Genomic DNA, 22,090 nt, shown 5'->3' with positions numbered 1-22,090 from the left:
CTCGTAGCAATACTAAAACAGTTACTGGGATGGTCCCAATTACTACGCACTATGTGAAATTGTTTTACCTACTGAAATAGATATTTTTAAATTTTTTTTGAATGATAATGATTACCTACTTATCTTTTGATGAATACTATAAAATCTCACTTACATACATACCTATTAGGTAACTACTACCTCAGCGTGTATAAACAACAGTACAACGTGTACTTATATTATATTATAGAAATCCATACTTCTATGAAGTGTCTGTCTGTAATTTCGAAATAACTACCGCAAGCTCATAATATTGTTATTTGAACTGTACCATAACAGCTGAATCAAATGTTTTAAAAACTGTCTGTCTGTCTGTCTGTTTGAAGTTTGAACGGGCTAATCTTCGGAACGGCAGAACCTATTTTGACGGGACTTTTACAGACAAGTAGAGAATTAACAAAGGATACTTTTTTAACCGACTTTTAAAAAAGGAGTTGTGTTTTTCTACCTATGTACACAGAAATCTCCGAGATTTCTGAACCGATTTGCGTATTTTTTTTAATTGATAAAGAAACTTTGCAACATTGTCCTATATAAAATGTGGATTTCAACTCCTCAATCCTGATGCTGCAGGGGACATGACCACCAAAACTTATGGGATTTTGAAACTGTCGGTTATAAATTGATATTGAGAGGTAGGTACCTATATCTACCAAGTAAAGACTTTATCATTGAACTCGAAGACCCACTTCTCGACCCTGATGCTGTACCTAAGGAATTGCATTGCTAAATCGTGGTGATCCCACGGAATTTTAAATGAATCATCGCCCACGCCCGTTCGGTACCCTCATTCCGCACATTGTTTTTATTAGTCAGTCCACCAATCACAACAAAGCATTCTCCCCTGTCCCCCGCCAACATTTTACGATTTTGTTTTCATGTAAATCCTTGTATATGCGTACTCTAGGAGTTGAATTCTCTGTGCTGGCGGATTACCTATTAGGAACACATGATTACACATTCGTTTGTCTGTGAAAATAAATTTTGTTGCCTACACTTATCTATTAGTAGCGACTAAAACTATATATACCATCTACTTGTGTATAAAAAAGTCTAAATAAATTCCACTTTGATCTCAAAAATGAAAATTTTATTTTTATAAGTACAATTAACAAATAAAGTAGGTACAATTCAATTTCCCTCTAAAAGCCCACTACACACATAAACACAATATGTATCATTTTCTGTTTCAACAGTCACATTAGATGTATCATTCGACGCAGAACTATTGAAGCTCTCCATTTCATTTCTGGAATTAATAAACATACAATCAACGTAAATATATTGTGAGTATTATCTATATAGAATGTATGCAAAAAACATAGCATAACAACTTACAAGTATGGTATGGGTAGACCTTTCAATATTTAGTACGGAATTGAATGTTGCAGCATCATGTTGGATTTCAGTGGTACGTATATTGGGACATTCATTTTATTTTCCTTGTTTTCTTCTAAAAGGAATGTCTTGAGTCACTAAAATACAACATAATTCAGCATTGACAAATCTGACAACAAATAGTAAATCTCTATATTATTATATAAAAATGAATCGCTGAATGTGTTGCTGATCGCAAATCTCGAGAACAGCTGCACCGATTTCGCTAATTCTTTTTGATAATATTCCTTGAAGTACGGGGATGGTTCTTATGGAGAGAAAAATTTAAAAAATGTCCTGAAAAAGAATCGACTGTAGGCGGTGCGAAGTTCGTCGGGGCAGCTAGTAACATAATAATTATATTATCCTAATCCTAATTCCTAATCTAAATATATAAAAGAAAAAGGTGACTGACTGACTGTGTAAGGGTGGTAAATTGGGCGGAATAGAAATATACCCGGATACGGAATAATCTACCACCTTACAAAGATTAGAGGAAAAAAAATAATTTTTACTTACTTGATCTATCTACCTAGTAAAGAATAGAAGCTAGCCGTCGACTCCCTTGTAATGCATATGAGGTGTTATAAATGAAATTTGCTAGATGTTAGGCAAAATTGTTTTTAATGTAACTTTTAACGGGGTCGCTTAATACAGAATGATGGCTAATAATGCTTAGTTATTCTAGCTTAATGCCAAGACTTAAATTAGATACATTAGAATGACTTAGGTAGATAGTACATAAGATCTATGTTTTAAATTTAAGATGCCATTGGCATGGAATAGACAATGACACAGTAAAATTCATAAAATTGTTTCAAAATAAAAGCTCAGTAGTAAAGACAGGGTTCTTACTGTACACATACACTAAGAAGGTTCACTAAACTGTTGCAGGATACAAACATTTGCTTACTTGTAGGTGCGAAGACTGCAAGGTAGCTGGACGGCATCGGCCAAGATCCAAAACTCAATTTATTTGATTCTTCACAACCGAAATGTTTCATTACAAAGATTTTCACCAAGTCTTATCCATAGCAATTAAGTTGTCAACGTGAATGTGCAAAAGAAATAAATACGAAAACCGAAAACGCAAACGGAAAACTAAAACGGAAAACTGAAGCTAAACGTAAAACGTAAACGTAAAACGTAAACATAAACGTAAACATAAACGTAAACATAAACGTAAACATAAACGTAAACATAAACGTAAACCCTGTAACAAAGAAAAACAAGATTATAATTTGTGCTGTGTGAAAATTTCGACACGTGGAATTTTCCCGATCAAACACAACTCACCTATTGAACTCCTGGCCACCAATGGTTTTCAGGAGTCCACCCACAACCCATTATCCTCATTTATTTGGGAAGGTAAAATAACTGGAACTGAAAGGGAAATCATGAAATTAGGATTTTCTCTAACCAAACCGCCATTTTGTCGAATCCACATTACTTGATTTTTCACTCACCATAATTGATGAAACATTGAAATACGTTAGGATGACTAAATTTATAACTATTGTATTTTCCCAGGCGAAGCCATGGGCGAAAAAGAATGAGATTTTCCTGGAACGAAAAAATTCGTCTTCACATGTTGACTCCAGAAAAATTCTAAATCTCACCAATCGGTGTTGCCAGACGCAACCCGAGTGTGGCCGCTCTCAGTTAGATTGATCATGAAGCCAATTCATTTTTGAATATTTGCGGAACCTAAGGATATATTATAAGAACCGTTTTGTTAATGACTTAACAATAAACAAATGATATTATGGTTTTATTTAATTATTTTGTTTTATTTTTACGACAATTGACAACGAAGCAAACGCCATCTATTGTGGCTCGAATGAACTCTGAACATCGACCCACGCGTAGTTCTGCACCTTGATGCTAGGTGGCACCAACATACTTTGAACAAAATTGATTTTTATTAAAAGCGAAACGCTAATTAGTAGTTCAAAATTTACAACGTCACAATACTTCCCCTCCTACGAAAAGGTTCAACAGGTTGAACCACGCTGCCCTCAGCGTCATCCAACAACTACTAACAATTTGCCTGAAACAAACAAACAAAAAAAAACACAGAAGTTACGCGTGAACGCACATCTACTACTAACAAGGAAAATTGTCTAACAAAATAAATATACTGAAAACAGTGTAAGGTTTTATACATTATACTTAACTACACAACCCTAACTTCTAAAAAGAATATATACAAAAAAAACTTCATGGTGTCTAAGACACTTGAGTGGAAACATCTTGGCATCATTCTTCAGCTGACTGATAGAATGCGTCTAGGCCTACGGTGGTTCACTCTTTTAAACTACCATCGTAATATTTGTTACTCAACAAATACGGAAAATCTGGTTGTGAACGGGTCCATCTGATATGGCAACCGTTCTCTATCCCATTCGGAAAAATAAAACCGAATCAAAATCGGAATATGAGAAAAAAAAAACGAAATAACTCTCCTAGAAAATAGATCTCGGAACAGAATCGGAAAAATAACAGAAATGATCCATTATCTAGAAGGAAAACGAAAACAAAACACAAAACCCCCCCTTTTCGTTATCCCCAAAGTACGATATTTGCATTTTTACTTTCTCAACCGGTTGGTCTACCACAAGCATTCCAATCATCACATATTCATCCCTACATACATCCACTACATTCCTCCTCAACTGAACCATGGTAATGTAACTGTTAACTCAGAACATCACTACACTCATTCAAATTCCTAATTGAATATTGATAACTTAAATATTCAAACAGTTTAGACCAAACTAAGTAATGGCAAATATCTACTTCTTAATATCCTTAATATGCCAAGTGCCTATTGGGTGGTTGTCAGCTACTCTAACTAGTTCGTAAACCAAAGGTGACAAAACCTTGACAACCCTGCACTTTTCATACTTAGGTGCCAGCTTAGCTGCGAAAAAATTTGTAGCGTCGCTTTGTGGATAGGTCTTTTTCCACACTATATCCCCAACAGAATAGCTTGCAGACCTACGCCTTAAGTTGTAATGCGTTGCATACTCTGCATGAGCCTGAAACAAATTTCTCCTAACCTGACCAAATATGTCCTCCAAAGATCCAAACTTTCCTGCGTATTCCTCCCTTGGAATTCCGGCCTCGTACTCCTTATCCGTGTCCTTATAGAAGGAACCATTTAAGACCGGTTCTCTAGCGTGGACAAGGAAGAACGGGGAGAATCCAGTGGATTCATTAACCGCACTGTTTATGGCGAACTGGACCTTGTACAGGTTTTCGTCCCAGGACCTGTGGTTATCTTTCACAAAAGCGGCTACAGCAGTCATAACAACCTTATTGTACCTCTCAACAAGGTTAACTTGCGGAGTGTACAGTGGTGTGTAGTGTAATTTCGGAATATTATAACGCTTAATGAGATTACGGAATTCAGATCCTGTAAATTGGGACCCATTGTCCACAATCACAGTCTCTGGAACACTATGGTTCAAAAATACAAAATTCTCTAGCGCTTTAACAACAGCGGCACCTGTGGCACGCCGTAACGGAAACAACATTGTATATTTCGAAAAACAACACGTCACCACAAAAAGAAATGTAAATCCTGATTTAGACCTAGGCAAAGGTCCGACTAAATCAGCCGAAATGACCTGAAAAGGTCTCTCGCAGACTTTAGGCTTCCCATAGCAGACCTGGAGTGGCTGATGTCGTGTGTTTATACGCAGAGCAAGTATCACAATTCTTAACGTACTCAACCACGTCCTTATACATACCACGCCAAAAATATCTGAGGGATAATCTGCGATGAGTTTTGAACACACCAAAATGACCTGCAGTTGCATCTGCATGGTTTTGTTGCATAATGCTAAGGATGTCGTTCTTGTGGACTACCTCTTTCCAGTCGAACTCACTGAGAAGCTGGTATTTACATTTACTGTAACGATATAGTTTATCGTTCAAAATACAAAAATTCGGAAAATTTGCTGGATTGATTTTACAGCCATTAAATGTTTTGTCATACCAGTCATCTACCAAAACTTGTTGACTAGAGTTATCATTACGATCACCAACTACATCTACGTGTATGAGTCTCGACAAGGTATCCGGAACTACATTATCACAACCCTTCCTATGTTCGATAACAAAATTATACTGTGATAATCTACAACCCCATCTGGCGAGTCGTCCTGAGGGATTTTCTAAATTTAAGAACCACTTTAGGGATGCATGGTCTGTGATAATTGTGACTGGCTTGGAACCAAAATAAGCCTGAAATTTCTCCACTGCAAAAATCACAGCTAGAGCCTCGCGTTCCGTCGCGCTGTAATTCCTTTCGTTTTATTTAGGCTCCTACTGACATACGCAATGGGATGATCGCAACCATCGGTTTCTTGCGTTAGCATACCGCCAACACCATATGCAGAAGCATCACAATGTATTTTGAATGGTTTTTCAAAATTCGGTACCGCAAGAACAGGTGCGGTTACCAACGCATTCTTCAATGTATTAAATGCTACCTCTGCCTGTTCGCTCCACTCAAATTTAGGTGCGTTCTTTCCTTTACTCGTTAGTCTATTGAGTGGTGCAGCGATGGTTGAAAAATTCCTAATAAAGCGCCTGTACCAAGAACAAGTGCCTAGGAAAATCTTTACCTCCTGTGCAGTTTTTGGGGTCGGAAAGTTCAAAACTGCGGCAACTTTTCCAGGATCTGTGCGTAAACCAAATTCATCCACTATATACCCTAAATATTTCAAAGAGTTTCTAAAAAAATTACATTTATCAAAATTTATGGATAGTTGAGCCATTTTTAGTTTATCCAGAACTCTGTTTAATAAAATTAAATGGGTTTCAAAATCAGCAGAACAAATAACAATATCATCTATATAACAAAATACTATTCCATTTTCAATATCACTACAAAAATTTTGATTAAATAACTGGTCCATTAACCTCTGCTGTCGTGCTGGTGCACCGCATAGGCCAAACGGCATGACTTTAAATTTGAATAACCCTCTACCAGGAACTGTAAAACTGGTTTTTTCCTGAGAGTCGTGAGCTAACGGAATTTGCCAGAAACTTGAACTTAAATCAATCGATGATAAAACCTTGCCTCTTTCAAGCTATCTAGAATTTGTGGAATGTACGGTATTGAGTATGAATCCCCCTTTGTCACTGAATTTAATTTCCTGCAATCTAGGCAAAATCTCCAGTCTCCATTTGCCTTTTTCACTAAAATTGCTGGGTTATTCCAAGGGCTTTCACTCGGAGTAACTACGTCCATTTCCAGCATCCTATCTAACTCTTTACTTAAAGCTTCCTTCTTTTCGGGAGAAAGTGGATATTGTTTTATTTTTATTGGCAAGGCATCACCGTGTCAATAACATGTTCAATTAATTTTGTTCTACCCAATCCAATTTTCGTTGAAGAAATATCTAAAAATTTATTTACTACAGACTTGGGCTAATTCTTTCTGTTGAGATGATAAGTTTTCAAAAGAAGTGATGGTATGAATTTGTTATTATCAATCGCACAAATATTGTAAAATTGAGAAGGTGCCTTAATTAATTCTAAATTATCAAAAATGCCAGGGGCTAACTGAAATGTTTTCCAAAAGTCACAGCCAAAAATAACATCCGCTATTATAGAGGGTACTACAAAAAATTTTATTATGTGAGTTACGGAATTATAAGTAATCGGAATAAACATATAACCCATGCAATCAAGTTTGTCTCCATTTGCCACTGAAAATGTGGTATCAATACTGCTATGCAATTTATAACCGAATCTCAAAAAAACCTTGTGCGCCTGGTTACCCAAAATTGACGCGCAAGCACCGGAATCTAGTAAACCTGTAATCTCAAAACCGTCAACAAAAACCTTTAAATGTGGCCTAAAGTCTCGTTTATCCACTGAATACAGAACTGTGTCAGGTAAAAGGGATGTTTTGTTGTTAATGACCAAGTTCTTTACTTGTGTCTCTGCACAGTTCTTACTAATTAGTTTTTGAATTTTTGTCCGGAGCGGGTTTACTAGTCGCCTTTTTACTACAACTTGGACATGTCTTTACTGTAAAGTTCTGACGTCCACACGAAAAACATCTAATAAATTTCGGAACTGTCCTGCAAAATTTAAAGGAATGGTTACCCTTGCCGCACTTGTAACATAGTTGTTTATTTGTTTTCGTAAAATTAGTGCCTTTACTTGTATCAACCTTAGGTGCAGGTGTGACTGAAAGTGTGTTTATCTGTTTTGTCACTTGTTTGTAAGCAAACTCTGAACTTAAAGTTGCCTTACTGTTAGTAGGCTCAGAAAATAAGGCGGAACGCTGCCTCGCAGCCTCTAGTTTGCGACACTTTTCCTTCAACATTGCGACAGACTTAATGTCAACAAGAGCTAATTGTTCTGAGTAAAAAGGGCGAATATTATGTAATAAAATTTGTAACTTTTGTTCTTCGGAAAGTGGTGTTGACAACCTTGAAAACATGCAAAACATTATAGCGAAATAGATAGACACAGGTTCTTCAGAGCCTTGTGTTCTTGCTCGAATTTCACCTAGCAACCTGTAGTCATAATCTACTGCATCAAATTCCTCTAAAAATAAAGTTCTCAATTCTGACCAAGACGAAACTTGACATTTGTTGCCTCTGTACCATAACAATGCTCGGCCTGTAAAAAGATGAAATGCAGAAACAAATAATTTTTCATCTGAAACGCCATAAGATCTTTTATATTCCTCAACGCGTTCGATGAAACTGCGCGGATCACCCTGTCCGTTGAAATTTAACTTCCACTTGGCCACATTTTTATCACCAGTGCAGTCAACGGCGGTACTCTCGGAATCCAGTGATTCGTCGTGAGACGACTCATTGTCAGCATCTAATCTGGAAATCAAACTCTGCAACTTTGTATGTAATTCACTCTTCCTACTTATTAAGCTGAGTTCGGAACACTGTATTCTTAAAATTCTAAAGTACAAATGTGAAGCTAAAGCTTTAGACCTACAGAGGGCATGTCTATCTTTAGTGTCAGAACACTTTTTTAATAAATCTTCTAAGTCTTGAAGTTTTTTAGTAATAACCCCTAACTCACTTTCAGAAGAGAAATCCGTCTCTAAAATTGATTCAGAAGGAATTTCCTGAATTAATTGTTTTAACTGTTTCTTTAAACCTAGCACTGTAGGTGCTGGAGTTTCGGAACGAATGGATACCTCATAACACAATTCGTCCTTCAAAAGTGAATGAAACTGGGCAAAAGTCTGTTCCATTGTGTTAAGTCAAAACACATTTAACAAAATATCGAGCTTGTGTAACTGTCTATGTTTAGCCTTATACCAATTTGTTAAACACAAACACAAAAGAAGTTATTTAAACTATTAAATATACACAAGCAAAATACACAACAAAAACAATATTCTTAAGTCTATCCTAACTATTTTATCAATTATGTTCCTATTCCAAAATATTGTTAATAATACAAGCACATATTATTACTATAGTAAACAAAATATAACAAAATAAACTTCCCAAAATTGAATAAATGATTGTAAGGTGCAGTATCACCTTTATGAGTACACAGTGTGTTACAACCTTTACAATTACAAAAGTAAACAGGCAGCAAAGTTGCAATGAACTCTGACTAGCTTATTATCTTTCAAAAAAAACAAAGAGATTGTGCAATGGTTTGATGGCTGTTACTTTACACTTTTAACACATAACCTAAAATACAACAAAATCTGTTTCTAAATGTCACTTTAAACTACCAGCATTCAATTAAACTTAACATGTTTTGTGTGTGAAGTAGCTTTTATCATAACCTTAACACTGCTCTAAACAAAATTTCAACAAAATAATGAAGTATCAAGTCACTGAAAAAAAAAATTGTTCATAACTTCATACTTGAACTTAATGTAATCTCTGAATATAGTTTATATATTTAGTTTCACAAGTTGTAACTCTTAGTATTTATAAATGTATGTGTGTAACTAGTTAACAGGACATAGCGTTTCAAAACTTTAATTATACTAAGTTACCGGAATTTTCAAACATAAGATGTACTTACTATTGAAAGCAATACCCAACAACAACTCAGTTAAGCAATGTTTATTACTAAACTGAAGGCAAACATTCACTTATACACCTCCAAGGTAAGTCAAATAACATAATTGAACGGCATAAACACCATTTATAAAGTGTTGATTAAGTAAGAAAAAAAAATGTTGGACTATACTCAGAAAATTACTTAAACTATCAAACAAAATTTCTAACTATTAGTTATTATTTAGTTAGTTAACCATAAAAACAGCTTAGTGCTCTTTGCAATGTGTCACTACTTAGAAAATTGTACAATCAGCGGAGTACATTTCATAAAATTCACAAAATTTCTCAAAATATACTGAAATAACTATATAAAAAAACGTTCGGGCGCCATTTGTAAGGGTGATAAATCGGGCGGAATAGAAATATACCCGGATACGGAATAATCTACCACCTTACAAAGATTAGAGGAAAATAATAATTTACTTTACTTGATCTATCTACCTAGTAAAGAATAGAAGCTAGCCGTCGACTCCCTTGTAATGCATATGAGGTGTTATAAATGAAATTTGCTAGATGTTAGGCAAAATTGTTTTTAATGTAACTTTTACCGGGGTCGCTTAATACAGAATGATGGCTAATAATGCTTAGTTATTCTAGCTTAATGCCAAGACTTAATTTAGATACATTAGAATGCCTTAGGTAGATAGTACATAAAATCTATGTTTTAAATTTAAGATGCCATTGGCATGGAATAGACAATGACACAGTAAAATTCATAAAATTGTTTCAAAATAAAAGCTCAGTAGTAAAGACAGGGTTCTTACTGTACACATACACTAAGAAGGTTCACTAAACTGTTTCAGGATACAAACATTTGCTTACTTGTAAGTGCGAAGACTGCAAGGTAGCTGGACGGCATCGGCCAAGATCCAAAACTCAATTTATTTGATTCTTCACAACCGAAATGTTTCATTACAAAGATTTTCACCAAGTCTTATCCATAGCAATTAAGTTGTCAACGTGAATGTGCAAAAGAAATAAATACGAAAACCGAAAACGCAAACGGAAAACTAAAACGGAAAACTGAAGCTAAACGTAAAACGTAAACGTAAACGTAAACGTAAACGTAAACGTAAACGTAAACGTAAACGTAAACCCTGTAACAAAGAAAAACAAGATTATAATTTGTGCTGTGTGAAAATTTCGACACGTGGAATTTTCCCGATCAAACACAACTCACCTATTGAACTCCTGGCCACCAATGGTTTTCAGAAGTCCACCCACAACCCATTATCCTCATTTATTTGGGAAGTTAAAATAACTGGAACTGAAAGAAATCATGAGATTAGGATTTTCTCTAACCAAACCGCCATTTTGTCGAATCCACATTACTTGATTTTTCACTCACCATAACTGATGAAACATTGAAAATACGTTAGGATGACTAAAATTTATGACTATTGTATTTTTCCAGGCGAAGCCATGGGCGAAAAGAAGTGAGATTTTCCTGGAACGAAAAAAATTCGTCTTCACATGTTGACTCCAGGAAAATTCTAAATCTCACCAATCGGTGTTGCCTGACGCAACCCGAGTGTGGCCGCTCTCATTTAGTTTGATCATAAAGCCAATTCATTTTTGAATATTTGCGGAACCTAAGGATATATTATAAGAACCGTTTTGTTAATGACTTAACAATAAACAAATGATATTATGGTTTTATTTAATTATTTTGTTTTATTTTTACGACAATTGACAACGAAGCAAACGCCATCTATTGTGGCTCGAATGAACTCTGAACATCGACCCACGCGTAGTTCTGCACCTTGATGCTAGGTGGCACCAACATACTTTGAACAAAATAGATTTTAATTAAAAGCGAAACGCTAATTAGTAGTTCAAAATTTACAACGTCACATAGTTTATTTAATAAGAGTCACCTTAGAGATCTGCTTGGCCAGCGCTCGCTTGCTGTCGTGCACTCTGGTGGCGTAGTCCACCTCGTCCAGCAGGGCGGTGCGCTCCTCCACGGATATCGGCTGCTGCTCCAACTCCACACGGAGTTGCTCGATTGCCGCACTGCCGATCATATTCACACAATCAAATCCACCATTTTAGACTTGGTTGAGCTATGACATGTAAATATATAAAAGGAAAAAGTGACCGACTGATTTATCAACGCACAGCAAACCACTGGACGGATCGGGCTGAAATTTGGCATGCAGATAGCTATTATGACATAGGCATCCGCTAAGAAAGGATTTTTGAAAATCAGTGTCCAAGCGAGAAATCGGGGAACATACATCTATATATATAAAAGGAAAAGGTGACTGACTGACTGAATGACTGACTGACTGACTGACTGATCTATCAACGCACAGCTCAAACTACTGGACGGATCGGGCTGAAATTTGGCATGCAGATAGCTATTATGACGTAGGCATCCGCTAAGAAAGGATTTTTGAAAATTCAACTCCTAAGGGGGTGAAATAGAGTTTTGAAATTTTTTAGTCCACGCGGACGAAGTCGCGAGCATAAGCTAGTAAAAAATAAAAAAAAAGGTTCCGACAAATTGAAAACCTCTTTTTTTGAAGTTGGTTAAAAACGCACCTTGCGCGTTCGATCTCCGAATCCAGCACCCGCAGCTGCTCCGCGTGGTCGCGGCCCGCGGTCCGCAGCGCCGCCACATCGGCCGCCACGCCGCGCCGCGCGCCTCGCACACTGCGCAGCGCGGCCAGCAGCGCGTCGCGCCGCTCCACGCGCCGCGCCTCCTCCGCCCGCGCCGCCAGCTCCTCTGTATCTTCGAGCCGCCGGTCGTATTCTAGAACCATAATATCATACGACCTCATTCTTGAGCTGTATACTATAGAGCTGATATAAAATAAATAAAATAAAATAAAAATAAAAAAGCCTTTTATTCCTTACATTTTTACAATAGTTTAAATTATCTATGTTTTGTTAGTTGGTTAGTTGAACTTATAATTTAGTTGTTAGTATTGTTAGGATTATTATTACTATTCATGTAAGGACCCCAGGTTGGTTAAAGGCCTCCTCCAAAGATGTCCATTTATCTCGGTCCTGCGCTATACGATCCCATTTAGAGCTGATAGTCTGTACTCTATTCACGGAGAGAAGTTAGTACAGCGCTCTCTCTGTTACGTTATGCCATACAAATGACAGAAACAAAAAACTCAGTGGGGGGTTAACCATTTTGAGTGACAATCACAAACGAACCTATGTTTTCCGTAGTTACTCTATTAGGGAACCTGTTTTCAAAAATCATTCGAAATCCAATTTGAAAACAGGTTCATTTCTGATTGGTTGGTGGCTCAAAATGCTTAACGCCCAAGAGTTTTTGTGTTTGTCATTTGTATACGAGTACGTAACAGGGAGAGCCCTACATTAACTTTTCTCTGTGGATAGTGTAGTTAATGGTTAAGACGTCCGACTCCAACCCGAAAACAAGTCCTTTATAATTTATTTTAATTTATAGACCAGCGCTTGGCTGCAATCAGACCTGCTGGCAAGTGATGATGCAGCCTAAGGTGGAGCGCGCTTGCCAGTTGCCACAATTGCAACTAGATGGCGCTATTCGATCGATAGCATTTCATGACGTAGTCCCGAACAAAAGTACCGCCGACAGTACTCGCACTAACGGAGTTTTCTGCAATCTGGACTATAAAAAGTTTCAAGACACAACCGTCGGCCCAGCTGGCGCTACCGAGCACAACCGACCGCTCGGTGGGAGATCTCCCTTTAGCACGGTCGAGCCTGCACACCGCTCCCGTAAACCTAGAAGATGCCTATTCACTATTCTTCTGGATTGAAGGTAGCTTTGCTTGGGAGCCGCAAGTTCACCTTTGATTTCCTGTTCCAGCTGCAGAATCTTGTCGTCGTCATCTCCGAAGAGCGCGCGCAGGCCGCGCAGGTAGTCTTCGTTCAGATCCCTAAAATCGTTGCCCGGCGGATCTTGAAATCTGTACAAAAATTTCTCTGAATTAAATTTGGAAGTATCTGCCTCTTTTTCTTTTTAATATTGCTAAAAAAGGAAGGGAAATGAATTTTAATGACTAAATTTTAGTGCAATCTACAAATTTAAATTTGCGGGACTTCATAATGGACTTTGAATAGACATAATATTAACAATGGCAAGGGGAGAGGCGTACCGTATCCAACACTTGTTGAGATAGTCGCGGCGGAGGCACGACACCTCGTCCCGACTGATGAACAGCCAGTCGTCCGACATTGGCATTTGCTGAAAACAACATTCATTTATTGATCAAAATCGAAAATATATTAATAGAAAAGGAAATAGAGTATGGATAAATAAAATGATAGCGTTAGTCGTAATATGATCTTACCTATCCTTGACGTTGTTATTCCTGTTCTAACACATATTTTAAATGTATCTATCTCAACGTCTAAATTTCCTGAAGCTTGGAAAAGTGCTCAAATTATTCCTCTCCCAAAAAAGGCTCATGCCTCACATTTTTCTGAATTTCGCCCTATTTCAATTCTCCCATTTCTATCTAAAGTTCTTGAGAAGCTAGTTTTCCACCAATTGTACCTATTCCTAAACAGAAATTGCCTTCTAAATCCCCTTCAGTCTGGTTTCCGGTCGGGCCATAGTACGACTACAGCGCTAGTAAAAGTCACCGACGACATTCGACGGGGCATGGATAATAAACAGCTCACTGTGTTGGTATTGCTGGATTTTAGCAATGCATTTAATTCCGTCGATTTTGACATCTTGCTGAGTCTGTTACGTTCCATTAACATATCTCCATCAGTGGTTGGTTGGTTTCAGAGTTACCTCAGTGGGCGGCGGCAGCGTATTCGCATCGAAGGTATGTTTTCATCTTGGTGCGAATTGCGTGCTGGGGTTCCTCAAGGTGGCGTGTTGTCTCCTTTACTCTTTGCTATCTTCATTAATTCAATTTCCCAAATCATTACTTCTCTCTATCACATGTACGCAGACGATCTCCAAGTGTACACTCAGTCAACTCTCGAAGACTTGCCCTCTGCTATTTGTACTATTAATAGGGACCTGGCGGCTGTCAGTGAATGGAGTAAGAGTTATGGTTTAAAAGTGAATCCTTGTAAATCCCAGGCTATTATTATTGGTGGTGCTGGCTTGATTTCGAGGGTTGATTGGGATAATCTACCAATACTTACATTAAATGGTGTTGTTATACCTTATAGTGCTACTGTGAAAAATCTCGGTGTCTACTTGGACACTACTCTCTCGTGGTCTCATCAATTAAAGGAACTCAGTAGAAAGACCTTTGCTGCCATGGGTTCTCTCAGGCGCCTACGTTCTTTGCTTCCCATTCCTACTAAGATTATGTTAGCTCAATCTTTACTGCTCTCTATTCTCGATTATGCAGACGCAAGCTACATTGATTTAACCGAGGACCAACTTAATAAACTTGAGCGAATTCAAAACCTTGCTATTAGGTTTATATTTGGCTTGCGCAAATATGACCATGTCTCCGAATTTCGTTCAAAGCTCAAATGGTTACCCATTCGCTTTCGCCGGAATCTGCACATTGTTTCTCTTCTGTACTGTGTATTGTTCAATCCAATGACTCCAAGTTATTTAAAAGAAAATTTCAAATTTCTAGGCCATGACAGACCAGATAGAGTTTTACGATCAGCGGGAAAACTCATTCTAGCGCCACCTACACATCGGACAAAATACTTTAAGAATTCCTTCACGGTCACTGCTATCTGTTTATGGAACGAGCTTCCCTCGCAAATCCATCGTGCTGAATCCCTTAACAAATTTAAAATTGACGTCAAAGATCATTACCTATCTCTTTGCTATCATCAGTAACGGCATAGTTTATTATTTAAATCTATATGTGTATATATATCTATGTAGTCTTATGTATGTCTATTATACTTTATTTGTATGTATTAGTGTATTAACAATATGTATTTTATATTCTTATTATATGGTTTAGTTTATTTAGCTATTGGTATTTAGGTTTATTTTACACCACCTCCCATTGTCCATTTGTTCGTTTTTTCCCTAGCGTTAAGGTTGTCTGGAAGAGATCGCTATTTAGCGATAAGACCGCCTTTTTGTACCTACTTATTAAGATTTCTTTTTGTAACCTGTCATTTGTGTTTCTGTGGTGCAATAAAGTATATACATACATACATACACATAAACACAAACATGGACTTACACAGTGTGTGGCCAAGTCCAAAAGGTACCCGATGAGTGCCAGAGCCTGTGGGAAGGCGTGGAGGGTGTTGACAGTCCTCAGCCACGACTTGGACACTGGGCTGGGGTACAGCAGTCTTTTAGCCAGGTGCGGCAACTGTGGGCAAATGGATTCAGGATTCGGTTTTCAGACCATGCCAGGGGGTGAAAATATAGTTATTTAGGGTTATCTCACTAGTGTTTTTTTCTTCTTATTCAGATATATGTTACCCCTTGACTGCAATCTCACCTGGTGGGAAGTGGTAATTGTTCGGGACACAATTAGTGTACCGAACACTGACCTGTGCGGCGTCAGCACTTTTCGCAGACCTCGTGCTGGCGCCTAACAGTGCACCACGGATCGCGACGCGAGCCACACTCATAATCAATATCATATTATTATATCATTAAAAATTATTATCAAACAGCTATCGAAGGAAATACAGTATTTTATCAGTTTAGCAATTGTATCATTATCAACAACCCCCACAGTAATGCAGTCTAAGATGAAAGCGGGCTAACCCGGAAGGGGTATGGCAGTTTATATTAAACCTACACTTTGGTTTCTACACGGCATCATGCAGAAACGCTAAATCGCTTAGCGCCACGGCTTTGCCAGTATGGTGGTAACTAGCCACGGCCGAAACCTCCCACCAGACCAGACTAAAGGAAATTTAGAGATGAAAAAATTTCAAATTATATAAAATGTAAACCGAGAACTCACCACAGCGCTCACCACTGCGCCGCGCCAGAGAGATCGTCAAACTATTACAGTATACGCTGCAGAAAATACTATATATCGACCTTAAGAAGGTGATAGCGGATATGTAGAGCATTGTCTCTGTCGTTGACACCGACAAAACGTCACATAGGTATGAGTGACGGAGACAACGCTCTACAAAGCCCAAATGTTATCTAAGGGCGGATGCACATTATTTTCTGCCGCATACTGTACGTCGGCTACCTTGGTGACGTAGGATTCGTTGGAGAGCTTGACGTCGCCTATGATGGAGGCCAGCAGGTCGTTCACGATGTCGATGAAGCGCGCGATGGTGAGCGGACGCAGGAGCGGCGCGCCCGCCATCCCGCGCGCGCCCAGCGCCGCGGACACGCGCGTCTGCTCCGCGCGCTGCCACGCCACGTTCGATATCTGCCTGATGGCACAACATCAAACAATTGGGTATTTTACTACTTTTGAATTTGATAAATATTATTACTTTATTATAAACTAGGATGAAAATAATGACGTACGCTGAAAAAAATATTAAATTCCAACAAAGATTTACAAAGTTACAGGCATTTTAATTTTGGAGTGGGAGGGTCTTCTATCGCTTTCTCGCAAAACGAAAATTTATATGAAACCGCACGAAGCTACTATGGCATTTGTCAAAATGACGTCATAATTCTCTATTGCTATCTCTGTCTAATCAGAAATATTTAAATGCTTATAACTTTTTTATTATTTGATCGATTTAATTAGTTTTTTCAGTTTACGTCATTATTTTTATCCTAGTTTATAATAAAGTAATGAAAAAATTGGAGTCAAATACCCAATTATTACAGTGCTCGCCAAACAACTTGAGTATTGACGCGATTGGCTGGCGAATGGCGGGTGCACGCGATTGGTTGATGAGACGGCGCGAGCACGTCAACTTTCGCTTCCCGGAATCACCAACTTTATCTTCGGCTATTGTAGCGTAGTATTATACTGCAACCCACCATTGCACAAGTTTATTTAAGAGCTTTTGAACTTTAAAAGCAAAAAACAACAAAACAAATCAATTATTTCTTTAAAATACTTGAATCGACATAGTTCAACCTCACTTTACGTTGTTTGTCAAGATCTCACATACAAATACATTTTGACAAACAAAAAAAAAGTGGCCACGGCGATAAGGACAAAAACAATCATTTTGTCACGTTCTAATAAGAGCTTAAATGCATTTAGCTATCTCGTTTTAACAGTAAGAGTCACATTAGGGCTACTTCTAAAGGTATTTGTTCTGAGGTTTACCTTTTGTCCTTGACAGTGACAAATGCTAACGCCCTCTCGAGGCAGGTCTCCCAGTTGCGGCTGAGTCTGTCCTCAGGAGTCCTCTGCAATAATAATAAGCTACTAAAATAAAATAAAAATAAAACAAAAATAGCCTTTATTTCAGAGTGTACAAATTTTTTAGTTAAGTATATTACAGTTGTTTGCATCACAAAAAGTCTCTTGTACGGGAGCGGTGTGCAGGCTCGTCCGTGCCAAAGGGAGATCTCCCACCGAGCGGTCGGTTGTGCTCGGTAGCGCCAGCTGGGCCGACGGTTGTATCTTGAAACTTCTATACATAGTCCAGATTGCAGAAAACTCCGTTAGTGCGAGTACTGTTGGCGGTACATTTGTTCGGGACTACGTCTTGAAATGTTATCGATTGAATAGCGCCATCTAGTTGCATCTGTGGCAACCGTCACACACTTAACTCTGAGGTTGAAATCTATAGACCGCACTTTGACTTTGCTTAGACTTAAGCACAAGTTTCCGTTAAAACGAGACAGACTTATGCCAGCGGTAGCGCTGTCTCGTTTTAACAGTGTCTTAAGTCTGAGTAAAGTCAAAGTGCGCTCTATAGATCTCAGCCTGAGTGGCTCGCGGCATAGCCCTCCTTCAACTCTCGCCAGTGCTTCCGGTCCTGTGCCACCCTACTCCAGAATGGACCAGCTGTTAGTTTCAGCTCGTCCTCCCAACGTCTTTGCTGCCAACCTTTGGTTCTTTTCCCGTCACGGGTACCACTGGGTCACTAGGGTACTCCACTTTTCGTGGCTGTATCGGAGCATATGACCTGTCCACCTCCACTTCAGCTACTCGATCCTGGTTAGTATATCGGTGACTCTTGCTCTCTGGCATCTTTCAAAGCTGTCCCTATGTGCCTTATTGAGTGCCCAGGTTTTGCAGGCATATGTTATACTTGAAAGATACAGGTGTTGAAAACTTTTTTCTTTAGATTAAGGCTCAGTTCCTTGCTTTTAAAAATTTCCTTTATTGACCAGTACTTTCTCCAACCTAAAGCTATTCTTTTGTTTGTTTTTTTGTTGTTTGGTCTTCAGGCGAGATTATATGTCCCAGATAAGTAATTCCTTTACACATTCCAAGATCTTATCTCCTAGCGTAATTGGTGTCTCGGCACCACTTATATTGGTCATAACTTTCGTTTTGTTTTCATTCATTTTCAGATCAAAATATTAAGCTATTACTAAGATATAAAATAAAAACTGTCTGACTGACATCACTTTGTAATAAGATTTTGTGCAAACAGTTCATTACTTATTTTCTTTTATAGTTTTGTGTGAGAACTAGCTGATGACCGCGACTTCGTCTGCGTGGATTTAGGTTTTTGAAAAATCCCCTGGGAACTCTTTAATTTTCCGGGATGTAAACTAAACCTGTACCAAACATCATCAAAATCGGTTGAACTATTGGGCCGTGAAAAGCTAGCAGACAGCCAGATAGACACACTTTCGCATTTATAATATTAGTAAGTAAAGTAAAAGTAAGTAAAATATGCTTTATTGTACACCAAAACAAAAACAATAGACATATAACAAATACAGCATGTACAATAGGCGGCCTTATCGCTAAAATAGCGATCTCTTCCAGGCAACCTTAGGGTAGAGGATATTATAAAAATTAAAGAAAGCGGAAGGGGTGTACTAATTAAATAAAGTAAATACACATAATATACGTATGTATATATATATATAAATGAAAATACAACAGTAAATAAGAGAGGAATAGACGACAGATAAGTGGAATAAAAGTAAAAATAAATAAACACATCAAATGGAGGATAAATAAAATAGCTTCAATTTTGTTTTAAAAATAGATAGTGATTGAGACTGTTTGATATCCAAGGGGAGAGAATTCCATAGCAGTATAGCGGTAACAGTAAATGATTTAGCATAATAAGAAGAGGAGTGTGTAGGAATTTTCAGGCGTAGATTATTTTGAGAACGAAGAGAAAAAGAGTGTGTATCACATCGGTACTCAAAACGTTCTTTAAGATAAAGAGGAATGGAGGGATTGAACAGTATACAGTAAAGAAGATAAAGAATATGAGTATTCCTGCGAAGACGAATCGGGAGCCACTTGAGCTCTGGATATGTATATGGATATGGATATAGATTATCTATTTATGTTACTTACCGATGGTGTAGTGGTGGGTGTAGAGTACTGGCTGCTGCGTAGCGGCGTGGTGGTCGACCCGTAGCGGTACTCACCCGTCTGAGAGCGCGCCCTCTGGAGAAAGATATAAACACTAATCGTCTCACACTCGGAGTCACTTAATCGTCACTTAAGATTGAGTTAAACGAGATAGAGCTATATCTCTCACATAAATCCGTCTCGTTTTAACACAATCTTAAGTAACGATTAGTGACTGAGTGCGGCTGTAAGCAATGATAAGTAAATGGCTAATTAAGCTTTAGCTACTTAAATGTATAATGGTACTGAATACTGATGGATGGATCATGGATGGATATAACATAACATATTGCATGCTAATAGGCAGAATTTGGCTGTACCTTTTTGTTTATTACGACATTTATAACTGTTTACCCATATTCGCAATAAAGAATTTGTATTTGTATTTGGCACAACCTAATTTTAGAGTATTCGCATCCTCTTCTTACTAATGTAATATGAAAAGGACAGACGCAGTATGACAGTTTTAAATTTAATTTTTAAATGGCAAAACCCGTGATTTTAGGGCACAGTCGCGAGCCTGCTGTTTAAATTTGTAGCGTGCACTAAAATTTTGAGTCTTTAAATGTAAAATTCATGTTCTGTTCCTTTTTAGCATTGTTAAAAAGAAAAGGATGCAGATACTCTAAATTTAGTTTAGACAAAGACAACGGAATTGGTGCCATTATAGCTCCAAGATGTTGAACTGCCCGAGATTGAACTTCTGAACTTCTGAATAGGAGGTGGACATCTTAACCACTAGGCCATCACAGCTTCATTACTATAATTTTATTGCGATAAATTACCCCAGTAGATAATTTGGTGACAGAAGCATCTTTGCTCAAGCGTGGCACACCAATTGTGCCTCGCGCAGGCTCCGCACTGCTGGACCTCGCACCAGTCGTCGAAGGACGCCGAGCCTCCGTCGACGTACGGTCCGTGGAGCCCTGACGACGCACTGGCAGCAATGAAGGCTTGCTATCAAGCCTGACAATTGAGGATAGTAGTTTAAACTAGTTGAATCATTCTTAGAAACTGTAAATAAACTTCATCAAGTGATTATGAATAATGAGATTAACAATCTTATGTTGAGCTTTCTAGAAACAAAAATCTCTACATCTAGTGAACACAAAACAATTAGTCCAAACCCTAGTCTGAATACGAAGCAAATTACTGTGCATTGTAGCGCAAAGACAGATATCAGTTGGGAACTGGAATTATGTATGACCTTATTTAATGTCTATAACCTGCGCAAACCGTCATGTTGTAACTTCAGACAGAAATAGGTACTTGTTTTGCACGCACTAATATTTACCTACTTACTAATCTAGAACTTGAAAATCATGATTATTTAAAAATTTAAGCGTTCTGAGAGTTTTTTCTTCACCGCAGAGCGAGCGATATTTCACGATAACAATTAATCAACTAACATTCTATATATTTATTGCAATTAACTGTAAATACATTAGGAGTAAGAAAGTTTTGGGGTTCCAAAACAAAGTTTACCTGGATTTGCGTATAGCCGAAGAATGGCCGGGAGCGTATCTGGTGGGCATCATTTTTGTCTAGTTGTAAATATATCATCACACTAATCACGAGTTTTCAGCAAAACAACTCTCTTTTTTCACTAAATAGGTACTAAATAGATACAAGTTTATTGTTCTTAAAAAAATTACCGTTACATCCAAGATTCAAAATTCGAATTGACAGCACCGAGAAATAAAAGATTGTCAGCTGTGAGTGATGTTCATAGACAACTTTTACTAACTAGTGATGTGCTTTAGAGATTACAGATTTTACGGTTAATAGTGATATAAGTTGAAAAGTACATAACTAATCTTGTATTAGGATCATGGTACGGAGCCATAATGTGTGATTGATAAATGTAACTTGTATTCTTAGTTAATAGTTATTTAAGAATATTCTTAAAACGTAAAGCAATAAATTCTATCACGTACCTACCTACGTTTATTCCTAGAATTCCCAACCTATTTTTTTTAATTTGCCTCCGTTTTCATACTGTCATACTGCTAATTGCAAACAAAATAGTAACTACAAAACTTCTTTTTATATAGACAATATTCTTTACCTATTAGTAGGTGCCAAAATCATCAAGCTTACCTGACAAGCTTAAAAAACCATCGGGAAGAGGTCTTACTTCGGGGCACACGAGTAAAAATGTGTGTTCGGGGCACGTTCGGGGTTATACACTTTCCGTATGTAAAAAGT

General features: G+C 37.8%; 1 protein-coding gene across 1 annotated transcript in view; it reads right to left on the bottom strand.

The window, feature by feature from the left end:
- LOC117992173 (kinetochore protein NDC80 homolog) overlaps positions 1–21,570 on the bottom strand; it is a 24,590-nt gene extending 3,020 nt beyond the window's left edge. The window contains exons 1-10 of the mRNA XM_034979830.2: positions 21,368–21,570; positions 20,668–20,848; positions 19,826–19,918; positions 17,657–17,739; positions 16,607–16,796; positions 15,626–15,760; positions 13,598–13,686; positions 13,290–13,408; positions 12,042–12,252; positions 11,372–11,510 (exon numbers count right to left, since the gene is read on the bottom strand). Of these exons, the coding sequence (XP_034835721.1) occupies positions 11,372–11,510; positions 12,042–12,252; positions 13,290–13,408; positions 13,598–13,686; positions 15,626–15,760; positions 16,607–16,796; positions 17,657–17,739; positions 19,826–19,918; positions 20,668–20,848; positions 21,368–21,420 (1,293 nt within the window). The 5' untranslated portion in view covers positions 21,421–21,570. The remainder of the gene's footprint in view (positions 1–11,371; positions 11,511–12,041; positions 12,253–13,289; positions 13,409–13,597; positions 13,687–15,625; positions 15,761–16,606; positions 16,797–17,656; positions 17,740–19,825; positions 19,919–20,667; positions 20,849–21,367) is intronic.
- Positions 21,571–22,090: the final 520 nt, after the last annotated feature.

This window comes from Maniola hyperantus, chromosome 21 (genome assembly GCF_902806685.2).
Source record: "Maniola hyperantus chromosome 21, iAphHyp1.2, whole genome shotgun sequence".
NCBI lineage: Eukaryota > Metazoa > Arthropoda > Insecta > Lepidoptera > Nymphalidae > Maniola > Maniola hyperantus.
The sequence above is the reverse complement of the archived record's forward strand: the minus strand, read 5'-3'. Positions and strand labels throughout refer to the sequence as shown.